Below are 24876 nucleotides of genomic sequence, written 5' to 3' on the forward strand. Positions count from 1 at the left end.
ATTAGTCATTAATGGGTCTGAAAAACACGTACACCTTGTGCTGTTGCCGCTGTCGTTGCTTTGTTGCCGGAGCCCTTGCTCCACTGCCACTGACCCGGTAACGCCGTAAATCACGCGACCTCTCCTCGTCGGTGGAAAAACTGATGCTTTCCAATTTACGAACGAACACACTTAACCTTAATCACTCGTTTTATGTTATTGTAATTGAGCGCGATCCTATCGGCCGGCTGCGAGATTTTCGGCAAGATGGCAACACGATAACACGTCGCCAAATAACCTCCACTGCACTCACTTTTTTTTCGGGGCTTTACGGGCACAAAACTCTTCTCGTTTCACTTCACCTCCCAAAAAGGGGAAGATCGGCCTCAATCAAACGGCCAGTACGACAACTACACAGTACACACACACAGAAACACTACACGCACCGAAACGAATTGAATCAAGGCGGCAAGAGCAGCTGGTGGGTTGTGTTGTGGGACACTTTGCAATTGAAAACGCAATGTAATGATCGCGTATGATCACGCCGAATTAACTTCACTTAGAAACAATTCCCGCTCCCAGAATGGTTGGCTGTATGTGGGGTTGGTGCTTGGGGTATTTACATATTCGTTTTACGATCGCATTTGGGAGAGTTTAGGTCCCAACAGTTCCTTACCGAAATACCGACACGTTCTCGCACTGTGTACGGTTGACGCAATCCTACGCCGCACGCGCTTGTGGAAGTGGAAAGAATTCAATCGCTAACGGCACTTTCTTCTTTTGATTTCTCTCGCGTGCGCTTTTGCTTGCCGGGCGAATAATATCGGGGACACCTGTGTGTTGCGTGTCAAGCGTTTGATTGACTCATCCCTGCAGGAACGAGTGTGCTGGAAGACGCAATGGACGTGGGGAAATTCCGCGAAACAAACATAAAAATCAATCGGAAAAGTTTGCTGCAATTAAAACCGCGAAACACTGTTCTATCACACACACGCGATCGCGAGAATAGAAGGAAAAAAATCCACTTAACTCTACTCTAACATTTCCGATTTATCGAACGACCGTTTTCGATGGAACAACTTCAACTAGCCGCAAGCAACGAACGCCCGTTTTCACCAGCGCTGCAGCTCGGACTCGCTCGGCCCGCTCGTTCGCATACAGACACACACACACGAGATGCGTGGCGAAGAATGGGAAGTTCACCTTCGCGGCAGGGTAGATCCCGTTGCTTCTTCGCTCTCTTCGCGCACCGAAGAAGGCCAACGTTCCCGTTTTATGTTTCTTTTCCTCACCGTTCGTCGTTGCGCTGGCTGGGTTTTGCTCGTTTGTGTCTGGTGTTATCTTCCCGCACGTATCGAACACTCACACACGTGTCAGATGTTTGTTTGTAACACACACACTTATGATACACACACACATAAACCGATCGCGATCGCGCGCCCGCATAAGAAAGATGAAAAAACGGGCTGTGCGTAATGATGTATCTCCGCCAGCAGGGCCGCGAAGAGAATGTTTGCTCCGGCTGGCTCGAACGTTCACAGGTGACTAACTGGTGGCGCACACTGCTCGGCACGGCATGCTCCCGCGCTCGGCTGCGATGGTGGTGGCTGGCCATCGGGTGGGCCACTCGCGCACAACAACACTTACCGACGCCGCGATCTGCTCGCGTTTTCGCCCTCCGCACAGCATCTCTTCTGATATCGCGATCGCGTGTGCTGCTGTGTGAGTGCGGTTGATGTTACTGCTGCGTCTGCTTACATTGACGGACGTTCTGTACCACTGTAATTCCAGGCCGAGTAACCGTCACCGCAAACTGTTATCATTTTATCGTTGATGCCATCGTTGTAGGTTTAGGCGCGTGCCAAATAAAAACGCACTTAGAAGCACTCGCTCGCTATCACACCGACTTTTCGCGACCGGTGTTTCGGACGATGAAGTTTTCCGTACCGCTTTTCCGCTGTGAATGCGCTCGGCTCGAGAGCGGCGGCAAGCATAAAGCCTCCCGCAAGGATAACCACCAACAAGGCTGGTGGTCGGTCGCATCCTTTCGGCAAATTTTGCTCACGCTTTCTCACGTGCGGAGAAAACGGCTTTTGACTGGATTTTCCGGTCGGGTTTTTCGCTCTCTCTTCCACAGTTATGGACAAATCCCTCACAGCATCCGAAGGGATGCCGGTGCCGGAAAAGTCGTGTCTATGTTGACATTCGCTCTCACAGTCATGACGCAGTCACTCAAACAAACTCTCACTCTCTCGTCGCTCCCGCTTTCCGAACACAGTCACTCAATCCGGCATGGTTTGAGCGCCACGATGTTGTTGTTGTCGCCACCATCATCATCATCATCGTCGTCGCCTGCATCATCGGGCCAAAGTAACTGTTCTTTCGGGCCATTCATCTAGGCGGTGGCGCGGTGGGCAGCGAAAGCTTTGTCTAGCTTTATTTTTCTATCTCGTTTTCTTGTCCCCTTTCTTCTTGCATCGTTTGTTGTTGTGTGGTTAGTTCCTTTTGAGTGGGGGATGTCGTACCGTAGCTTAGGCTCTCCGCAGGTATGCGCTACTACCCCCGTGACCCGTCAACAGTCGATGGAACGCAGGGTGGGAAGTTTGTGTGTGTATGTGTGTGTGTGTGACGAATGGATAAATATTGTTTCGCGAAACGCACAGAACTGGAGCAAGTGGCCGCCCGCACTCCCGCAATCCCGCGAAGTGAGATTCATGTTGTGTTGCACATTTTTCCTCCATGTTGCTGGTTTACCACACTTTTTATCTACTCTTCTACGTTTCTCCTTTTTTGCGCGCTCTCTCTCTCCGCAATGTCTAAGATGATGTGCTACAAACTGCATAATCACTTACGTTAGTGCATTTTAATGTTCTTGCATTTATCTCTTTTTTTGCCATGCAATTCTCGTTTCTTTGAAGATAGTTTTTCTTTCCTTTGTGGTTTGTCTTTCTCGTTTTGTTTTGTCATCTTCCTTTTTTATTGTATTTGGTTCGAGTTGGGTGAAAATGTTCTATTTGTATAAGGAATGAAGACATTTAACATTTACTGTAAACTTTAAAGCCCATTTCGCTGACATTCTAAAGGCACGTGGAAGTGTTCAGAAGCGTCCAAATTCCAGCTCATGAAACTTATTCCGGAAATGCCTTCACCCGGCACGAATCTCTACTGTCAGCTACATGCCCTTTCATCTCTTTCCTTCCATTCATCTACACAGCAAACGGCGGTTGCCATACCAGCACCGCTTGCTTGGATCGAAATGAACTCTACGCGTACTTTCCCCTCCGCCGAATGAACGCCGCAAAGAGAGGCGCGTGCCATCAGAAAATGAACTTCCAGCATGCTTTCACGGCGATCGAACTCCTCCTGCTCCTTCACGCTCCTCCTCGGCTGTTAGGCTGTGTTTTATCAGTTCATATTCCAACCCACCCCAATCCAGCCACCCACCATTAATCCCACTCAGAATGACTTCCGCTTCGCACAAAGCAGGAAGCAAACGCGTTTCCCCCGTCACCTTTACGCCACGCAGCGACCCGCCGGTATTGATTAGCAGCGAACTGGCCACAAAACATTCGGCGCAGGAGCGTGGCGAATGCAGATTTCCGAAAAAGGCAATAAATTTTTCATTAGAACATTAAATCACAAATTAATGAGGTCGAATCCCTGTCCGATGAGGGAGAGTATCGATGGAGGGGAAAAGGACCTTGCCATAATTTAAATTGTGCCACCACTTGCGCTTTTTTCGCGCAGCCCAACAAAGGCACGATTCAATTTGGCAGAAAAATGGCTTTAAACCTTTACGCAAACTGAAGGCACGAACGGGGGTGGACATTTCGCATGATGAGTGCGCATTAAAATTACCATCGAATCGCTTCATCTTTGATGCGCAAAAAGGATAAAGCGCCGCAAAGGAAGGAATTTGGCAGCAGATCGCAAACGCTACGAATCATTAATTACGTCAAGAGCAAAAAACTGACTTCCCTTGAGCGCTTCAAAGGCAGTCCGTCGCCTTGTGGAGGCGCCTTCTTCTTGTGTGCGGGAGGCACTGGAAGATAAACCGCGGATTGACACATATGTCAGCTGCCATCGTAAATCGTTCACCTCGCGCGGGCGCGCGCGTTCCCCCTCGGCTCGAAGTCGTTCGCTGATTAATGGCTTCCTTTCGGCCTCAATTTTCTCTTATCATTATGGTGTGCTGGTGGGGGACGGATGGTAGGGCGTCGGGGGTTAAGCAACTGCCAAAAACATGCCACAAAATTTACATGAAGGTGGGAAAAAGCTTGCCACAAAAAACAAAAGGATGCCACTATCTTGGACGCCTTCCAGTGATGTGCCTTGAAGGAGGGAGGTGGGAAGATCAGCTCTGTGTGTGTGACCGTCACCGTACATGTCCTTTGGCTCAATATTGGACACAAAGTAGGTTTGTGAAAGGTACGAGATCTAATATATTGTACTTCGTCCTTCGTGCACTTCTGCCGCCTCCTCCCGAGCACGCGTTACATTTCATCTGGAAAACAGGACCGGAAGAAGGAACGCAAAACCACCGGGAAAAGCGTACACTACACACACACACACACAAACACACACGCAGACTTAATTCAGGCCACCGCCAACGAGGATGGATTAGGGCGAGTGTGTGGTTAATAAAATTCTCCATCCGCGAGGGCGTTCGGCGTCTTCGCAAAGGTCAATAAATCATTCACGTTCCATTAGGCAAGTGGTCTACGTCTACTGCGAAGGGACGGGCAGAAAGAGGACAAAGGGCGTTGGGTGGGTGTGTCTCGCTGATGACGTCAGAGAACGCGCCTCGCCACGCCGATGCCTGGAACGTGATCGGTAGCGACGTCACACGACCGTAAAGCCGGAAGCTGCCGGCTTTTCGCAAATGGCATATCGTCCCGCCATATTCGCTCTATTTGGGGATTAGATTGTTTCGTCTCTCTCTCACACACACACACTTTCTGAAGGATTCGTTTTTCCGCCACCCCACGATTCCCAAGCGGCCAGCACAAACGGCATTTTAAAGCACCCGGGTAGGAGGTTCTACAAAAATATACAAACAAAATTAGCGTCCACAGGAAGCTAGAAGCCACGCCATTTCCATTTCTGCTCACGTACACCCGGGAGCGGGGAGCAGGTTGATGCCAGGTTTTACTGGGAAGATTTGTGGGGCCGCAGACGAAAGAATGTAGCAAAATGCAACAGAAATGAAACAAAAATTTATGGTAATGAGGATGATAGATAGACGACGACGACGACACACACAGAGGAAAGGATAAGGAGAAAAAAGGTAAATTAAACCGAGAAGTAGGAAATCATTTAGGATTGACAAGGGTTATAAGAAAGATGTATGAGCTGAAGGAAGAAGAGCAACGACAACGACAAAAAACTGGGTCCAATTTCCATAGCAACGCAGAGGTAAAAACAGACATGACAATCAACTGTGTAGAACGCTCCGTGTCCTTTTTCTTTGTCGTTGGAGAGTCTTTCTAAATACTTTTGATTAGTAAAAACAATTTCCTTTTTCTGTGTTGCAATAAGACTTGCTCTGTTCTGTTCTTTATGTAAAACAATAATTTCTTCCCTCTCTCTCTCTGTAGCCAAACTTTTATTTCATTTCATAATGCCTCAGCACCGTTCGGTTGGTAAATTATGCCGACTGCTTTGCGTTCTTTATTGGATTTTAATTGACTGCTGAGGAACTGCGGGCGGGGTACTGCTCCAACTGCAGAGAAGGTGTGTGTGTACACGGCCCCACGGAAGGAAGTCATTTTGCGAAATGGTAATGTCGTACCAGCTGTTACACAGACGAACGGCATGCCACAGCAGTGATGGTTGGTTGCTAAGCAGATCGACGGTACACACACACAGAGTAGGCCGACGGTTGGGGACGGTTTGTGCAGGAAGGATGGAAAAATGTTGTCATCTCGCACCAGAAACCTCAAAGCGAAATGACGACCACCAGTGCCAGTACCAGTCGGAGCGTGCTCAATCGTTGGAATGGCCGACCATCGGCCACCCAGATTCCTCTGTGCCAATAACCACAACATCGTGTTTGGTGATGCTGGTTGCTGTTGTTAATGGCTGGCGCTTTGCTAATGGTGGTTAGATTTACTACTCACAGTTTGTTTGTTTTTATAGGTGCTACTGCCCAACGAGGACTCTACTGCTGTGGACACAGTGTTTCTCACACTCCTAACCCAGGGAGGGCGTTGCTGTACTCATCTCAATTACACAAACGGTGTATTAAAATAATCGAAACACAATTTTGCCACAACGCGCAGCAAAGCCCAACACGATGAAGTGGTAGCCAATTTTCGCGCCATCGCCTACTACGGCGGGTCAGTGAACCAGCAGCGTTGGTTGGTTGGTTGTGTTGGAACCTTGAAAAGTTGCTCCTCTCTAGCTCCAGAAATGGCTCCAGCTACCGACGCAACCTCAAAGTGGGAAGCTATAACCCACCGGATAAAGAAGGCTACACCACACACACACCATATTACCATTATTTTCCAATTGTTTGCATCTTTCTTGCCAATGTTTTTGCCCCTCCCCCACCACATCTTTGTTGGAAAACTTTGATCCAAAAGGCATGCAAAGATAACCTTCCAAAGTTTGACTGTGCGCGCGTGTGTGTGTTTGCGAGGTTGAAGTTGGCCATGCACGCAGCAGATGCAGACGCAAACTGTGTGGCAAAGCAGCTCCAAACCGGCGCATAATGACGCAATGAGTGGGGTAATTGCACCGCGTGCCTCTTGGCGTTTCGGTCGGAGAAGATTTGCTCTTCTTTGGCGTTAAGTGTGTGACTGGGTGTGTGGTTAGAGGATGATGCACTACATTGACACACTTTGGTGGTTTCGCACGGAAATAGATGCAACTCTTCACAGCTCTTATCGTTCCTGCTGATCGTTGTTTCGGAGAAAGACACATTTTGCTTAACCCACAGGTGCATTTTATGATGTCGCACAGATTTTTCACACCGATAGTCGAAAATAGCACAGAGAAAGAGAGGAGAGCTTATGGCAATTACACCCGTACTTGAAGTGGGGGGAAGTTGCAATTGAGTTGCAAAGTGAAAACTTCAATTGCAGCTAATCAAGAGCCAAGATCTCGGCAAACGATCAGCAAATATTTGGTGAAACTGGGATAGCGCAAAATGATGGATGTTGCGTTTAACAGAAAGTTCAAACAAAACGGCATTATTGACTCCGTTGGTTGTGGTTGGTACACATTAGGAAAGCCAGAAAGTGGATCAGTTCAGTGATTAATTTTGAAACCAAACACACAAAACGCACAGCTTAATCCTGTCTTAAAAACAATTCATTTGCAAATTAACTAAGCACCAGATTATTATTTAATCTCACCTCCACTGCAAAGCTCATTTCCCGTGCCCATTAATGCGCTATATCAACGAAGCGATCTCAACACGGAACATCAGCGGTGCCGAATTGCGGGTTCGTTTGTTTTCTTTACACAAACAGCTTTACGGGTAGTTTGAAGTGATTAAAGGAATGTTTAAATCAAACAAACAAGCAGCAGCAGCAACGGCAACGGCTTCTCTCCTTTCAGCTTCACTGCCTGCCACAAGAGTTACAGTTTTGCACCGTTTCTTCGACCCTGCTAAACGATCCTCTTCATCAGCAAGATGTGTTGGTGCAGAAACATAAACCAGACACCAAACCAAACTCATCTACTTCATTTAGTTCCCGGTTCGTTTGAGCTGAAAACCTTCCCGCGGGAGGAAGCACTGGAGTTTATGATCCTTCCCAAAACAATTCGCAAAGCGGGATTCCTGTGCGTGCGTGTGTGTGTGCTGGGAAAGACGGTGTTTAAGTGTGTCTGCGGCATCTTTCCCTCCGCCTAACAAGCGTGTTTGTGTTGCTGCCACACTTCACCGGGCATTCTCTCCAGTGTCCGTTCCTCGGTTCCTCGGTAATGGTAGCCGTTAAAGTGCATAATCACCTAATATGATTGTTTCTAAAACGTGGCTCCGACACAAGAATTCGATCGATCGAGCGATCGTGAGCTAAGACGAAGAACAAGAAGAAGAAGAACGCATGTAAATGTGGCGCTTCGGTGGGTGTTTTGTTTTATCATGCTTGTCTTGTACGTATGTATGTATGTTTGCGTGCCCAAACGATGTGTGTTTTTGTTGTTCTAATGCGTTCTTTTGCTTTAGAACATGGACGCTTGCCAGCTGTCGATCACGAGAGCACAATTAGGCCCCATCATCATCCACCTCATCATGATGCTCGTTCTGACTGTTTTCTCTTTCCGCCTCTATCTCTCTCTCTTCCGCAGCGTGGCCAGCGGATTCCCGGACTCGAGAACCTGCCTGCTTCACCAGAAGCTTCAGATGCTGAACGTGTGCATGGAGCGGCGCACGCTACGTGACGGTGGACTCCCGTTTGCGATGCGTTCCACCGGACCAACGGCAGCCGCCGCCGCGCCCACCGATCAGTCGGACGAGGAGTTCTTTGACTGTTCGGACGATGAGCAAGAATCCGGCGCAACGGGCCGGCTGTCTCGGCTCGGTAACATGCTGCTGGTCAGCTCGGACGAGCCGCTGTACATTCCGGTCACGCAAGAGCCCGTCCCGAAGACGGAGGATCAGCTCGAGGACGATGCGGAGGTAATGCTGAAGCTCGGCCCCGGCAGTGAGCTGTGCACGCAAATGATGAGCGCCTCGCTGCTGTCCGACATGGAGAGCTTTAAGGCGGCGAACCCGGCCGGGCAGCTGGAGGACTTTATCCGTTGGTACAGCCCGCGCGATTGGATCGAGGACGAGCCGGTCGACGAGCAGGATCCGTTCGGGCGCAAGGGGCATCTGAGCGCACGGATGCTCATTCCGGGCAACACGTGGCAAACGGTTTGGGAAGGAGCTCGTGCCATCCCGGCTCGACGCCAGAAACGGCTGTTCGATGATACGCGCGAAGCGGAGAAAGTGCTGCACTTCCTGGAGTCACGTACGATCGGCCAGATAGCGCAGCTTACGATGGCAACACTGTTTCACGTGGGCGTGCTCACGCTAACGGCAAATGCCACGCCGGAACGAGCCGTCGTGCCGGCATTTGATGAACTGATTGACCGCATGACAGCGGCCTGCTGTCGATTGTCGCGGGAAAGCTGGATCAGTGGAAGTGGCGCAGCCAGTGGCCCGGGGCGGGCCAACTCTCAGACAAAGTACGAACAGCAGTTGCTCACCGAAATGATGCAGCTCGAGTGCATCGTCACGCAGGCCCGCAGCTTACGGCGAAAGCTTTTTGCAGCGCCGGGCGAAAGCTCTTCGGTCGACGCGGAAAAGCTCTTGCAGGGGTTGCTTCAGTCGCACGAAACAGATCTACCAGAGGGCGCTAGTAGTGCTATCGCTGGCCGCCTGATGGTGCTGTTTGCCGAGGCCAAACGGGCGGCTAACGAGCAGAGCGACCAACAGACCAAGGGTGGCAATGTACGTTACTTTCATGTGCGGTGGCTGCGTTCAACAAATGTAAATGACATTCTTTTTTCCCCTCTTATTTGCAGACCCTGCCAGATCCAATCGAAAAGCAATTTACTCTACGGCTAAGTGGCAACACCGTCAGCAAGGGTGCGGGAACGCCACAATTTCTGAGGTTTGTAGTGCAAAAGAAAAGCTTGTTTAATTGTTGTTTCTAATCGCTCTGTTTTCCATTCCTTTACAGAGCAATTCTGATGCCGCAAGAGTTTCGTCTTTGTGGAGCATTCAGCCGTAACACAACATTTTACTGAGCGAACGACTGCCTATCCTGTAAACTGTAAGCTACACACGGTGTTGGGATGGTTAACCAATAATCAATTACATGTATTCCCGAATCTTTAATCGCGTTCAAATATAATGTTTTGTTTAATGGATAGTTGGCATGAAAACGCTCAGATAATCCTTCACAGATGGTTAGAAATATTGAGAAAACGAGTTATGACGTTGTGGGGCTGTCTTTTCTCATTTTCCCATACATATCACAACACTATCCACCGACACCAGCTTGTCGTACATAGTAATGAGTTTAAAACTTTATTCTTTTTATATATTCGTTTGCTTACGCGTGTACTATTATCATCATCACCCCTGCTATCGTTTGCTTGTTTTTTCCTCTCACCTCTCTGCCCCGCACCCCGTGTTCCACCCTACTCGCCGCCATCTACGGGCACACTGTTTGGCCACCTGTGTCTTTCATGTATGTATGCCACGCGAGCTCCATCATTGGCTCCCGGGCGCCATCGCGTACTTTAATGGGCTTTCATACCGGGATTACGTTGAAATCACACGCGCTCACCGGATCTTTCGGACGCATTCGGACGGGGGCCCAACATCAAGATGTGTTTGTGTTTTTGTTGTTGATTAAATGATTTGTTATACACATAGTTATTGTTACCGTGTGGCTTGCTTCCATATTCCCGTACAGTCCTATTCCTACTTCCTAGAGAGAGGAGGGGGCAATGGGGGAGGGCGGGGGAGGGGTCTCGGGAACACTTGCTTACTTCTGCCTGCTCTGCCGACTAAAATAATGGCAGGTGACGGAGAAAAGAATGCAAAGAGCGAGACTGCACTCGCTCCACTTTCTTCGTTTAAGCTCTAAGAAGACCGTATATAGAAGGATTGATTTGACTGTTTTGCCTTAAACAAACAACTGAACGTAATCAACAAACGAGAGGGACATAGACATTTGGGAAGAATAAACGATACGCGATCATTAAGAGGATGAGAAGGGAGAACGATTACTTACAAATTAATGATTAGTCACTAGCTTTTCATTCCGGCGCCGACGCGGTTGCTGCTCTTTCACACTCAACCCACAATCGCCAACGGCTTCTAGGCTCCTTCTTCTACCTCGACACATCACTGAGACCCAGCTATCACCGGTGCTGGAGCAAACCCGCTGTGGCCTATCTCTAGATACGACAAACACTGTCTAGCAGATTACCATCATGTTTTTTTTGTTATACCGTAATAAATATATATATATGTATATGTGTGTATGCATGCCTGTATATATATAAAGAATACATCTGCTCTCTGTCACCTAATGCACCTAATGCACCGCCGCGCTAGTCTCTCTCTCTGTGACGGTACACCTATCTTCGGATGTGGTTGGGACTTTCTACAAAGGGGACCTGTAACCTGACGCTTGCTGCCCTGGCTTAAAACCGAGTCCTATACCTTAGACTTCGAGGTCAAACTAGAATTTCGAGTTTCGTGTCTTCGTCTGCTTCGCCCTCTACTGTTACTACGGGAATTTACTTATGGCCGACAGAACGTTTCGTTTGAAAATTGCTCACACTTTGGCCGCGCAATAGCTGCGCCAAATTAACAACACAGGAAAAGAAATCTGCACCTTCGTCTTACAACGCCACCTCGCGCGTCCGTCCGTGTCCTATTCTGCATGCTAAATACGACGCTACCGCTACCCTTAGGCTTAGTATTCGGTTTTGAATAGTTGTATGGATGCTAAGATTTTGTTTGTTTGTCACAGTCAATCCTACAATCCCGACCGGTTCTCTATTTTGACCACAGCCACCGACCATCAAACACCGCGTCTTCCGTCCTACGTTAAGGGATATATTACGAAACCAAAACACGGGGTCCACTTGCTTACGGGAGGAAGTACTTTGGAAGCGTCATGTTGTCTTTTGTTCCTGTTGAACCATTCGCTACTACTGCTAGAGAGAGAGGGGAGGGGAGAGTGGCCGAGAGGGACCCAAGACAGACTAACACTATCACCTGGAACACGGTCGTTCGTACCGAAGTTGTTCTATCTACAAAGCTACCCCTGAACTACCCCTGAAGAACGGCTTACGACGAGCGGGGCGACAGTACGCGTCACCCGGTGCCCTCTGTCCGAGAGCCGTTGGAGCAACGGCTAGCAGCACCAGCAGCTCTCGGAACGACGAGGGACAGGACGCCCTAGATGAGGCTTATGATTTTGCTGGTATCCTTTGCGCGGGCCAGCGTCTCATGTCATGCCCGGCCAAAGATGGCCGACACATCGCCGGTACTTTGCGAGTGTGGCATCGCGCTACCGTGATGATGATGGTGATGGTGCGCGGACGATGTCGAGGACGCGTACTTGGACGACCCGTTGATGGTTTGCGTACTGCCGCTGGTGCTGATGTGGTGGTGGTTGTTGTTGTTGTTGTTGTGGTGGCTACTGCTGCCACTTCCACCACCACCACCACCACCACCACTGTGAAGACTACTGATACCGTGGTGGCCGCTGTTGTTGTTGGACAGGTTCGTTAGGCCGGTGGCAGTCACTTTCCGGACGTTGGTCAACCGATGCAATGAGGATTGCTGTTGTGCCGTTTCGAGATCGGTTGCTACAAACAAAGATAGAGAAGGGTAAGGAATCGATTAGTTGGCTGCGTTCAATACCTCGACAAGGTGCAATGAGCAGAGCCGTTGGTTGATGCGCGATGAGAGTTAATGCGCATTGGTGTGAGAAGTATGTGAGAGGACGGCGGATCGGAAATGGGTCAAATGCACTGGTTACGATGAAGGTGTTGGGACGCGATGGACACACTGGAGGATGTACCCGATGCTAATACAGTTACTCAACAATGTTGAACGACAAAATGAACGATCCAAACACTAATGGGCGAGTAGAGGGAACGGACGATCCGGGGGGAGGACGTACGAAATGCATCACCGGAAGTGGAATGCGTATTCGGGGCATGCAGAGTATGAAATCCATACCTTTCAAGGCTCTATTCTATCACACTTGATACGACTCCTGAAGGAGAATGGGTTAGTCTGTAGAGCAGTCGGAACATAGAAATGATAGAAAATAATAGAGAGAGAGAGATTGTCAGCCGAATGCTTTATCACAGAGAGGTTTAAAATATCAGTAAACATTTTAACAAATCCGAGCTACAGAGTCGAGCAATATTAGTACAAATCGAGCAATACTACTTCATTTCAAAGAGATCGCTGTGTTTGGTATTTCAATTTTCCGAGACGATGTTGATTTTATGAACGACAAATGTAACGTCACACTGCAATGCAAACAAATGAATCGTGATCACCACCCGCCACGTAGTTCGCACAAGAACGCTTCTGGATGCAAGCAATTTGAATGAAGCAACCGTTATTTAGCCAATTTCTTACGTTTGGTTTGCTTTACTTCCAACTAATTCATCAATCACAATTCAGATTCTAACAAGTGTCCAAAGGGTGTCGTTTCCAATAGGTCTAGAAGAAGGGAATGAGAACAAAACGTTTGTTGGTTGGTCTTCGTTCTGTTGATTGTCTATTTTTTTGTGTGTGAAAGGAAAGCAAAGACGGCAAGCACTTTATGGCGCATTTGCATACCCACACAACACACGGCGCATAGATGGGGCACATACAACACGCACACACATACAACATTTAGTAGAGAACTCGGTTTGTTGCAGGATGTGTGATGTGATGCAAAACATCAGTTCGGTTGGCGAAACAGATGATGAAGGGCGACGACAGGTGCCCGGACAATGCTACTCAAACCTCAACACACGCACACACAAAAACAGACATTGTAGAACTAACCTGCAAAAGCAAAAGCTTACAAAAGTGGGGAGGGCAGTTAAAAGCATCGGTTTTGGCAGGATGGCAGATGGAAGGCAAAAAGGCACAGCGTTTCGTTGTTTCGAGCGGCGATGAGGACGATTTGTTGGAACGTTGCGATAGATGCATGCGAAAGAGCGCTTCGTCACGCGAATGTTCTCATTTCTCCTTCTGCTTATCGAATATCGAAATTAGATCCTTTACGGTAGTACAACTAATGAGCAGCTTCGTTAGCGGTTGCTTCTGACCACCACCACCACCACCACCACCCGAAGCGGAAGCTTTACCGTCGCCGCTGTCGGTGGGCTTGCTAGCTGTTTTACCTACGGAAGCGCCGAAAGGGCGGGGGAAATTCGAAGCATTCGAAGCAGCATTAGACCGGCGAACAGCCAAGCATTACGGACAAAGACACAAGGACTTGCATGCAACGGTGCGTAACGTCTGCAGTAACGGTGCGGCGTTACGTCACGCATCGTGGAAAGCTCCAACACGGACAACAGCACGCGAGTGGAAAAAGGGCACCAACTGTGTACCGAATAGCTCATACGCACACACACACACGCAAACACACACACAAACACACAGCTATGGAGTTGGGTTGGATGCGTTACCTTTGACGCGCTCTTTGGTAAACCGTAGCGTGCGGTTGGAGGGAGTCTTTATCTCTGGCAGGATGGTGTTTGGTGTCATTGGCTGAGATCGTTGCTGCTTGTGTAGGAAGTTCAGCTGGGTGTCGCTGCTCTCCTTGGACTTGGAGCCGAAATAGGCCTTGGACGCGCTCACCTGGAGCCATTCGTGACGGGCCGCCTGTTCCGGAGTCATGCGCTTATGAGGATCCCACCTGAAAAGAGGACAAAGGCGAGTTAGTAACCCGGTTTATCTAACATACACTCTCCCTACTGATCGTATGCTTCATAAGATGTGAAAAAAGTATTTTCTTAGTCATTCTTTCATTCATTTCCTCAGTTATCCAATCCACTTGTGAGGCGCCCTTGTGGCACCTACATTTTTCCTGCATTATTTCGACTACTACCACTACTACTACTACTGCGCTGGGGTCATTAGAACACGCAAAGCACGGTTGCCGGTTCCGGCGTGTCTGGCCCAGTGGCAGAGCGCGATAAATACTGACTGCAGTAGAATTTCCCTACCAGGCCACAGGGTCAGCAGGACGGTCGCGAGCGAGGCCAGTCAGCCACAGCTAATCCTGTGCACGTTTTTCGATTTGTTAACCATTTGCGACCGAACCGGGCCACCGGCTTGAGCACACAAAACCCCCAATTTAACACACTTGGCACGCAACTGGGTAACAAACGGCCAAACCTCCGTAATGAAGGAAACACTCATTCACACGCCATGAAATGCTCGAAAACGGAGGAAAAACTAGGAATCGCTTTTCCGGGGTTTTACGTCAGCGTGAGCGAACCGCTACGCGGCGGCAATGTTCAACGGGTCCTCGACTCGTCGATCGCGGGCTTTACTCGTAGGCGGGTGCTGCTTTAGTCATAATTATGAAAATGTTTCCCCTCTCCCTTTGCCCACTCCGGTAAACAAAACAGAAAAAGAAGAAGAAGGAAAAAACTTACTCCAAACATTTGCTGACGAAATCGATGAACACGGTATCGTTGCATCGGAGCGCTTGGGACAGGGTCTTCGAGCCTGGCTTCCTTTTGCGTCCCTTCGAGTTGGTTATGCACCGTGGCACTCCTCGTGAATCTGTACGCCGTTGCGGGAAATGGTCGATGAAATGGAGCGGGACATGGCCGAGGAACCCGGAGAAAAAGAGAAGAGAGAAGGAGAGAAACATAATATTGTTAATCATTTTGCTGCCGTTTTGTTTTTCGCTGCCGTTTTGCTCCTCAAAACAAAGGAGAAAGAAGAAAGCATAATCAGGTCACGAGGCCACCACTCGCTGCCATTTCCGTTCAGCGGGGCCGTTTTTTGTTTTTGCCGTTGCCTGAGGTACTGACCGAAGAATAGTCGTTTCCTGGTCGCCAGCTGGAAGACCTCCTTGGACGGTACGCCCAGAATTTCCATTATGCACGCCAGCTGCTCGACTTCATTCTCGCCCGGGAACAGTGGATAACCGGTGTACAGCTCGGCCAAAATGCATCCTAACAGAGGGAAGAAAGAAAGCAAGAAGAAAGATTTCAATTATAGTTTATAGTGTCAGACAAAAGTGTTTTTTCGATAATGAAAACATTAGCCAAAACAGATGTGAAATCGATAAACAGAATCATCGCATCCACTGAAATGACGCAAAAGAGCGCATCCTCGTAGTGAAATCCCCTTTCAACATCGATCAGTTTTCAAATTAGTTTCACCTACACAAAGCAAACAATAGTAGGGTGGGAAAAGAAAGGATTAAGCCCTTCACAGTGTGAATGTTCAATTGACCAACTATCCCTCCAGCCCAACCTCGCCGGAGCTTCCACCAACTGGAACAAACCATCCGCACACATCCGCATGTATATGTGTTGCATGTTCGATTCAATTACCACTAAGTGGTTAGAAGCGGCGTGAAAAAGGGTGTTGAGTTAAGTGTGTGTGTGTGTGTGTGTGTGTGTGTATATGTGGCACTCCCTTCTCTTGCCTTCTCCCTTCAAACGACGCATATTTGGTGTCAGTCGATTGAGCATGCGAAGGGCAATGGTGGCGCGGTGCACTACTATTATTCACGGCCACACACACCCTCGCGCTCCTCGCCACACACTAATTGAACACTAATGCGAAAAGTGCCCTCCTGAATCAATCGTCAATACACAGACACACAAGCACACACACAATTCAAATAGAGCGCCACAAAAACCGCCACACTGGATGGTTTCGGTGTTTTTCTTTTTTTGCTTTACGATGCACCATAAAGTGAACGATCCGGGTGAAGTGCGTTGTACCTGCGACCGAGACGGACCCAGTTAAACGTTCCCATATCGTTGTTGCTCATCGTTCACGCACACACACACACATTCATTAGCCTTTGCTCGTTATGAGTTGGCGAGGAATTTACATAATCATGCAACGCGCCCCCCTTTTGAAGTAGATCCTTCCGTGAAGGATCCATCCTCTCCATGCGAACTTGAACACTGTTGGAGCAGCAGCGCGTGGCTTTACATGCTCGTCGCATGGCACATTTTCAATTACAGTCCCGGACGTCGTTGATAAAAAATTAAACAAACACTCTCCCATTGCACACACTGCGCAGTGGGCGCGGGTGGTCACATAATTTGCACGCAAAGCGCATTGCAGACCCACATTCACCCACCTCGGGGAAACGGACAGAAAGCGGCCAGTGTCGAGGCTTTTGGTGGAGCTGCCACCGGACGGAAGGTCAATCGATTATTTCCACGTGCATGAGAAACTAAGAATGCACGAAAGCATACACACATGTAGTGTACGCGGAAAAGGGGGGGGGCAAGAGTTGCTGCAAACGATCGTGACGAAGATTGGAAAAAGCTCAACCCGGTGGCTGAGGCCGCTTGATTGTGTGTTGTTTGTTTTCCAATCGGGAACACCCCCTTCCGTCGGTGCTCAGTCAGATGCATTTCCATTTGCGCGCATTCGCCAACATGCAATTGGAAGCTTGTGGCAATCAAAATTGCTAACGACGCATAACTATTATTCTCCGGAACTGGAATCAAATCGTGAAACACCGTGCGTCTCCATCGAAGCGGAATGGGAAAATGGAATTATGTTTTTATCCTATTTGTTCTATTGCTTGTCGTAAGCACTTAAGTTTTTAAATCCCAACATGTGTTTGCTCCATTTTAATGATACCTATTTGTGCTGTTTTGACCCACCAAATCAACAAAACCATGGCGTCTACACACCATTAATCATTCTCTCGATTGAATTTTTAATGCTCGCCATCCCACAAAACTTTGCTGGCCTTATTTACTCTTGCTTCTGCTTCTTGCTCCGTGTCATTGCTCCCGTTTCGCAAACAGGCTGGCTGGGCGCGTGGGATCGGATTGATTATTCGGTTAAATATTCATTCCCTTTTCCGACACTATTCGATTAATACGGAGGTCAACGGAAAAGGGAACATTCCTCCCCGTGATGTGACGTGTGGGTGGGAGAGTTTTTCCGCTGCTTGCTGTCGGAGGATCATCTAAAATTCATTCGGCCGTGTCACCAAAATGGGCGTAAAAGACAAACTCAACAATAAAATGAAACCAATAAAAAAACGCCAGACCATTGCCCCGGTAGGGATGTATTTGGATTTCCCGGGCCTTTTCTTCTGTACTTCCCGCTTTCTGAGGCCATGAATTTGAGCGCACCATGAGAAACGAAGGGCAGCAAACGCGGGCAATGCTTACCTAAGCTCCACATATCGATCGCTTTGTCGTAGGGGTAGCCGAGGATGACTTCCGGTGACCGGTAGAATCGCGACTGGATGTAGGTGTAGACGGTCCGGTCGGAAAAGCATGAACTGCCGAAATCGATGACCTTTATCGTGCTGCTGCCACGCTGTTTCAGTAGCACGTTTTCCTGTTTGTGTGGAAGAAAAGCAAGGATGCAATGAGATCAGCGCGTTCAATCAAAATCAGAATCAATTTCCCCTGTCGAAAGCTTACCGGTTTCAGATCACAGTGAATGATGTCCAACTCGTCGAGAAATCTCAAACACTTGACGATCGAGTTGCAGAACCGCTTGATGAGGCTCAGGCTGAATCCTTGATAGTTGTTCTTTTTGATCAGCTCGTACAGGTTGAGGCTGCGCGGGAAGAGAGAGAGAGAGCGAGAGGGAAAGAGGCACAAACAAACAAAGTTAGTGAAATGCATCAATTAGCTTAACGGCCATATGTCATGCACGGTGCCCATTTGCCATAAAACGCAACGACCGGAACTGTTAAATAGCGTGAAAGGGAAAAGTTCGGCCACAATGACACAACAACTCGTGTGAGGAAAAGTTTGTATACAAAAAAACAACGTCCCACCGTGGGCCCAATCTTTTAATTGCAGTAAACGGAAACGACTTGACTGCTTTTGTCAACTTTTTACATTACCAGCAAACAAACGCATTTGCTTTGGTTCGAACCGTTGGTAAAAATAAACAAAATTAACGCGCTGGTTCATGTTTGCCGGCAATGAGCAAAAGTTAGTCTATAATTATGTCATTGAATATTGTTCACTTGCCCCGAAACTGGCTGTATGTTTTTCTTGGATACTGAAAATATATCTCTTGGCAGGATTGGTTTCTTTTCCTGGAACGGCTCTTATCGTACCCGCCACAGAAAAGACAACTTGGTGGTTTCTGCTATGGTGTAAGACATTTGCCCACTCATTTTCACCGTTGCCAATGATACCGGGGCGGCCCAAGGCTACACAACCACCGCGCGTTGTTTAATACCGTCGGGTCAGAAAACCCATCTTCCTTCGGTCGCTGGCTGTGCTTTTGCTATGGATTTGGCGGGCACGCTTTTTTGCCCTGATCCTTGCAGCATGATAACGAACCACAGCGTTGCCTCCTTTTGGCAAACAACTTAATGGCAGCGATTGCACGGAGGCACGCCAACCTGCGCCCCCCGGGGCCGGGCATTTCCTCATAACTAATTGCTTCAAATTAGCTGGGAAAGGCATAATCCATACATTATTTGAACGGCAGGCAATTTTTTAAAAAAGCTTTCGCAACAAATGACACACCGAAAGCGGACGACCTTTTCACAAAGCACGTTGGTTGCACGGGGTAATTTACCTGAGCATGGCATGCGCTCCCGTGTAAAGACTGCACAGCGAGTGCATCCTATTGTGTGTTGCAGCCAGCTCAGTTGCCTACCGTGACCTTCAACTCGTGCATTATCACGAGGTCCTGTGTTTACTTTGGGGTGGATTGAAATTCGTCCCCGGTGCTGCACAAACCGATGTTGCGATGAACTTTTCAGGATCAACAATAGAGAAGCAAAACCAGGGTACGAGCAGCAGTGCAAGCAACACGCACCGGCAAAAAGGGTGACCATAATTGCACAAGTTTGCAGTAGAAAATATAATGCAAGAATGTCCCACGAAGTTACCGTCACAGCCGAAGCAAGAGAGATGGAACTTGCGATACCATAGCCATAGACCATAGCTTGTGTGTATGTTGATTTATGAAGGTCGTTACAGCAATGATGCATCATTTGTGGATAAAGTTTGACATATTATGGTGAATTAAAGGAAAGTTTAACGAAACGGTGAAAAAACCCGTCGTGTAATGTGACCTTCTGTCTGGCAACTTCCTACCCTTTAAAGCGACATATGCAAAAGTTGCTCAACCCCACGCGGACGGAAACAAAGCGGACGGTAGAGAAAAAGGATGATTTTTCATCAACGTCAATAAGATGTGGCTTTGAGGCGTTGGTGCTGCTGATTTCCCACGCTGTTACAAACATCGCCCGCGGCTCGTTTATTCTTAGTTGCAGACTAAAATAGAATCTCAACCATAGTAAGTCGTTTCTTGTTACATCAAAGTCTCGGAAACTTTGTCCTTAACCAAACCAGCATTCAGCAGCTCGACTGCAGCTCGATAGATTATGATAGTGAGGCACAACAACTACCACCCACCACTACCTAGAGTCCGATTTGAATGACGTCCGATGTTTGTCTGTATAAAAAAGAAAAGTAAAACATCCCAAACGCATAGGAACTCTATCATCTGGCTAATGTAACGGTAGTTCCCACAGCACAAGAGTGAACATCCATGTACGAGGAACAAGTTTACCAATGGATGTGATTTTTCATTTTTACCTACAAAACTTTATCGTTCCTCAAGCACCAACACCGCAGTGTCCTTGTTGCGCTACTTCCTCCCAATGCGTCAAAGGTTAAGCCGCCCGCCGGTTCTGCGTCACGGGAGCTGACCGCAAAAGCTCACACGCATACTGCCGGCATACGCAAGCATTGGGTGGGGCCGGTGCGTTATTGTTATAGCAGGAGCAGGAGGAAAAGTTTACACCACAAGTTTACAAGGAGTTTTTCTGTTATGTGTCTTTTTTGCCTGGAATTATTGAACCAGCGGAGCATGCGGGTGCGTGCTACCAAAAGTCGAGGAGCTGTGGCAAACCGTTTTATTAAAGTTAATTAGTAGGCGGATAATAGTTTATCGTACGCTCCGATCGAAGGGACAGATAGTTGTAAATTAACGAGAAACACCAACGACAGAAGGGGGAACGGTTTGTTTGTTTACAAAACAAACACGGAGGGTATTTCTGAGTAGCAGTGTGGCTTCTTAGAATGAAGCCTACCTAGCCTAGCCTAGAAATCAGATTATTTTTCATTGGATGGTGTTTTAATGAAGCTTTGTGATTTGTTTGTTTTGTTTCGTGTTGGTACAAAAAACCAAATTCAAAACACTCACAGATTGTAATCCAACCTGAATGGTGCGCCCGAAAGAGCACATATCGCCCGATCAATCGTTAAAAGCTCATTAAAACACGGGTCAGAAAGCTGCGCCCATGAGTGCGCAATTCTTTGCATCATATCTATATTTCAATATACAATTTTTCAATCCGTCAATCATAACTCTGCCCATAAATCCGGCTCGTTGAAGCTCGTTAAATGTTGAGCCCACCGACATAAAAACCAACCCTGTCTGTGAGTTCCGTTTTCCACCGGCACATCACAAAACAATGCTACACACGCGCGCATGTTACCTCATTCGAAAGAAAGCAAACCATATCCCGCCGCATCGCTAGGTCAGATGGAGAAGGGTGGATTTATCTTTTGCTGAGATTTATTTGCATATCATCGGTGCTGATATCGGTGAAACAACAGCCCAGAAAAGCCAAAAAAGAAGCAGCAAAAAAACGCGCCATCGCGAGCAATTCATCATGAAGCAAAACATTTACCTCCGTGTAGCATAATGCTCACCACCATCCCCACAAAGCTTTGTGAGGGGGTGCGGGAAGGTAAGATTTAATTAAAACAACATTTCGACTACGGCAAACAAGCTTATCTGGCCCAAACTATCAGCCAACCGGCAAAAATCATTGCGTTGCTCCATTCACCCTGGCGCATCGTCCCGCAACCGAGGCACGAGGTTATGTTACGACGATGCGCCACGTTGCGGTTTGGGGCTTTTTTTCGGTTGGTTGACCCGTTGCGATGAGGGTGCGCATTCTCTTCACTATCTTTCACCGGGAACCCCCGCCCCCCCCGGGGAAGAAGCCTCACAAATAACGAATTTCCAATGAGGGGACAATGTTGGGGGGGTCGGGAAATCGGTTTACCCGTGTGTTGAGCGAGGGGAAATGAGATTGAAAGCAAACGTTTAAGGGAAAAGGGGGAAAAACAAAAACAAACCACATTTAAGACGCGCGTGTTGGTAGGAGAGAAAGAAATCAACACAGCAAAACAACAACAGAAACCAAATTCACAAACCACGGAGGTGGAGGTGGTTTTGTTCGATAAAAGGAGAAAAAATGGCAAATATATTGGATTTATTTTCGGTTCGCAATGGATTATTTTTAGCGGCAAAATCAAAATAAACACTCCCGCAGACCGTACGGAAACGTCCAGAGCACGTTCTGCGCTGACGAACGGCAAAAGTTTAACGAGTAAAATAGGGGAAAAAATCATAAACTAACTGGTAAACCTAGGTACCTTGGTTCAAGCAAAAGAACTGCCCCGCTGTAGCTGGAGTTAGCGGGGGCAAGCCTAAAAGTTACCCACCGTGTTGATCGACACTAAGCTGATTTGTGTGGGAAGAAAAACTGCGCTCCTCCCTTCCCAACATATGCCATACTGCGTTTTTACGGTATTAAAATGTAAAACGCAAAAAAGAATCCTCAAAAAAGTTCAGGGGCAATTGGAGAACATGAAAAACTTTGCACTTTGCAAACGCAAATTCCATTACCAACCTGTCCAGTGTCCCTGGGTCCGAGATTGGTGGTTGACTTTCAGGCTCCAGGTTCGCTCGAGGCGGTGATGTAACCGTAATGTAGAGAAGCGAAACCTCTAAAAATCTACCCCAAAGACTTCAGGTACAGAAGTTTCTGTTTCAGCTATGTACCTACACCTACAGAAGACGCATCGCCGATGGTTTGTGCCGAGCGGAGTGCATGTTCCCACTAATAGCTACCAAATTGCACGCCATTTACTATCGGGTGTGGAAAGATTTATGACGGGTTGGTCGCTCGTGCCATTATGGACGTAGGGAAATCGACCCACTGGAGCTATTGCTCAATCAGACCCTGCGGTGGTGTACGATCCGCGACGTTGTTTTGCATGGCATCCACCACAGGACACGAACAAACGCGCTCCCTTACCTCATAAGCTCGAACGTGATGCAGAGATGGTTGCGGAAGTAGAAGTAGTCCAGCATGTGTATGACATGGTGGCTTCCGTCCGCGTCCTTCTTCCGCAGCTCGTCCAGTATCCGAACCTCGACGAGGGCCTGATGGTGGAAGCGCTTCTTGTTGCGGATGATCTTGATTGCGACGTACTGCTTGGTTTTGTGGTCCAGCGCCCGGATCACCTGTCCGAAGCTGCCCTTGCCGATAATCTCCAGGATCTCGTACCGGTAGCAGATGTGGTCGTGCACAATCTACAAACAAAAAAGCAAAGGAAAGCAAAGGAAAGTATGTTAATGTATCAATTTGTCAGTGGAACACTACTGGGGGCGGAAGCACCCTATTTCCTCCTTACCTTCTGATAGCATCCGTTCTCGTCATCGAAACCCGAGTTCGCGCCGACGCCCGGCTTGGCGTTGATTTTGCGTGCGTCCAGGCCGAGATAGTAAATTTCCTTGTACTTTTCGATTTCCTGCTTTTCGAAGTCTGTCAAGTGTACTCCATGGTAATCGAGCGCTTCTGCAATGGAGGAGATGGAGAAAGGAGAGAAACAAAAAAAACGAATCAGTCAAACCGTTCCTGGGAAGTTCGCTCTGTCGAAGAGTAATGCGGACAGGAAATATTAAATTAACACCATCCTACCGGTGGCCACACCCAGCCCAAGCGGAGAAAAGCTCTCGGGAGCTATCCAACTACTTTTCAGAAATGTTCTTTTCTAGCTCACACCATTTCCAGCTCCCCCTCTGGGCCCTCTGGGTGTAAATGAAGAGTAAGTTTTGATGATAATAAAGACGTACCACGGTGTGCATAACTCTCGAGAACAGCGCCAGGACGCGTAAGGCATTCGTGTGCGCGTTTAGTTATTTATAATTCACAACCTCCGGGCACGTGAAGCTACTCGTGGCAACTTCGCCCGCACGTCTCCAGCGGCTTCTCTCCGTTCTCCGTTCTCCGGAAGGCTTTACTTTGCTTTATCATCCAAAACGGTTGAATGGTACCGCAGCATAAGTGCAGTCCGCGTGCCAACGTGCCATCCTGAGCTGTGAGCGGTCGGCTCCGTGTGTGTGCAGAGCCGTAAACGTGCCGCATGTATATGGTTCAGTGGCGAGGAAACGTTGCTGATTTGGCATTCCGACATTCGGTCGACCATCCACTACACACTACGAACGGCTGTGTTCACGGGTGGTAGTGTGTTTATATGTTAGCGTGTGCCTACTAGCTGCTGACTCATGGCAAGTGGATTTCGCTTGGGATTGTACATTGGACAAGCGCATGACACCGTTTCAGGGCGTCACTTTCGCGTCAGCGAAAACTAAAAGACCATTTTCTGGCACTAGACTTGTTGGTGAATTGGTGCATAAACAAGTGTAGTTATCTCTTAATCATCTTGCACACCGCGATGGCCTTGAAATGTAATATTTCAAGGATATCCTTTCCTGCACTTGTCACCATGAGTCGGCAAAAGAATCCTTTCAAACCTTCTAATGGAATGAGGTTCTATTATTAGAAACCAGTGCTACCACATAATGAGATACCGGAAGGATACATAGAAATATCACTTCTTGGACAAATTCCACTACAACTGCTTTGCTATTTTATGAAAATTCCATCTGCTTAAAATACATGAAGACAAACCAACATGATGTCCTGCTTCAGGTCTCGATTGCTGTTCTACTGGGCACGTTCCATGCAAAAAGCGTCCCCACCCGCTGTGCTTGACTGCGACAGCACTGCAGATAATTCCACACTCACGGTGCCAGTTCCGGCTACAAAGTAGCGTATTTCCTACCAAAACAAAAAAACCCAAACTTTTTCTCCAAAATGCTACTCCACACTGCCTAAAATCGTAACATTGTAACAAGCGACATCTAGGCGGCCCCCGTGTAATGTCGCTTGGGGGAATTGAATGTGATCACCCAACTTCCGCTAGCGATGGGGAAGTACGCTCGGACCCACCACGCCCTACCTTTATGGGCGGCAAATGCAAATTGGCCTCCTGTCTTTCGCCAGCGGGTTTGCCAAAGTCTCAGACACTAATCACTTTCCGTCTGGGGTATCTGGCCTCACACTACGGAAACCCATA

The 24876-nt window shown here is 48.1% G+C and overlaps 3 protein-coding genes across 15 annotated transcripts in view; 1 reads left to right on the forward strand and 2 right to left on the reverse strand.

The window, feature by feature from the left end:
* The window catches only part of LOC120901422 (leucine-rich repeat and fibronectin type-III domain-containing protein 3), a 105977-nt gene extending 104026 nt beyond the window's left edge, over positions 1–1951 (reverse strand). For all 7 annotated transcript variants that reach the window (XM_040309360.1, XM_040309366.1, XM_040309364.1 and 4 more), the window contains exon 1: positions 35–1951. The gene's annotated coding sequence lies outside the window, so the exon portion shown is untranslated. The remainder of the gene's footprint in view (positions 1–34) is intronic.
* The window catches only part of LOC120901424 (rab3 GTPase-activating protein catalytic subunit), a 115533-nt gene extending 105675 nt beyond the window's left edge, over positions 1–9858 (forward strand). Inside the window, exons 2-4 of the mRNA XM_040309367.1 lie at positions 8275–9421; positions 9496–9584; positions 9654–9858. Coding sequence (XP_040165301.1) covers positions 8275–9421; positions 9496–9584; positions 9654–9720 — 1303 coding nt within the window. The 3' untranslated portion in view covers positions 9721–9858. The remainder of the gene's footprint in view (positions 1–8274; positions 9422–9495; positions 9585–9653) is intronic.
* A 122-nt stretch (positions 9859–9980) lies between these two features.
* LOC120901425 (dual specificity tyrosine-phosphorylation-regulated kinase 2) overlaps positions 9981–24876 on the reverse strand; it is a 58372-nt gene continuing 43476 nt past the window's right edge. For 4 of the 7 annotated variants that reach the window (XM_040309369.1, XM_040309368.1, XM_040309371.1 and 1 more), the window contains 8 exons: positions 23149–23312; positions 22770–23047; positions 18103–18241; positions 17845–18016; positions 15499–15642; positions 15115–15244; positions 14140–14369; positions 9981–12306 (listed from right to left, as the gene is read on the reverse strand). In XM_040309369.1, coding sequence (XP_040165303.1) covers positions 11948–12306; positions 14140–14369; positions 15115–15244; positions 15499–15642; positions 17845–18016; positions 18103–18241; positions 22770–23047; positions 23149–23312 — 1616 coding nt within the window. In that variant the 3' untranslated portion in view covers positions 9981–11947. Of the gene's footprint in view, positions 12307–12682; positions 12740–13103; positions 13178–13510; positions 13852–14139; positions 14370–15114; positions 15245–15498; positions 15643–17844; positions 18017–18102; positions 18242–22769; positions 23048–23148; positions 23313–24876 lie in introns of those variants that run through there. The other 3 variants (XR_005739296.1, XR_005739297.1, XR_005739298.1) reach the window with 3 other exon arrangements.

This window comes from Anopheles arabiensis, chromosome 3, assembly GCF_016920715.1.
Source record: "Anopheles arabiensis isolate DONGOLA chromosome 3, AaraD3, whole genome shotgun sequence".
Classification (NCBI taxonomy): domain Eukaryota; kingdom Metazoa; phylum Arthropoda; class Insecta; order Diptera; family Culicidae; genus Anopheles; species Anopheles arabiensis.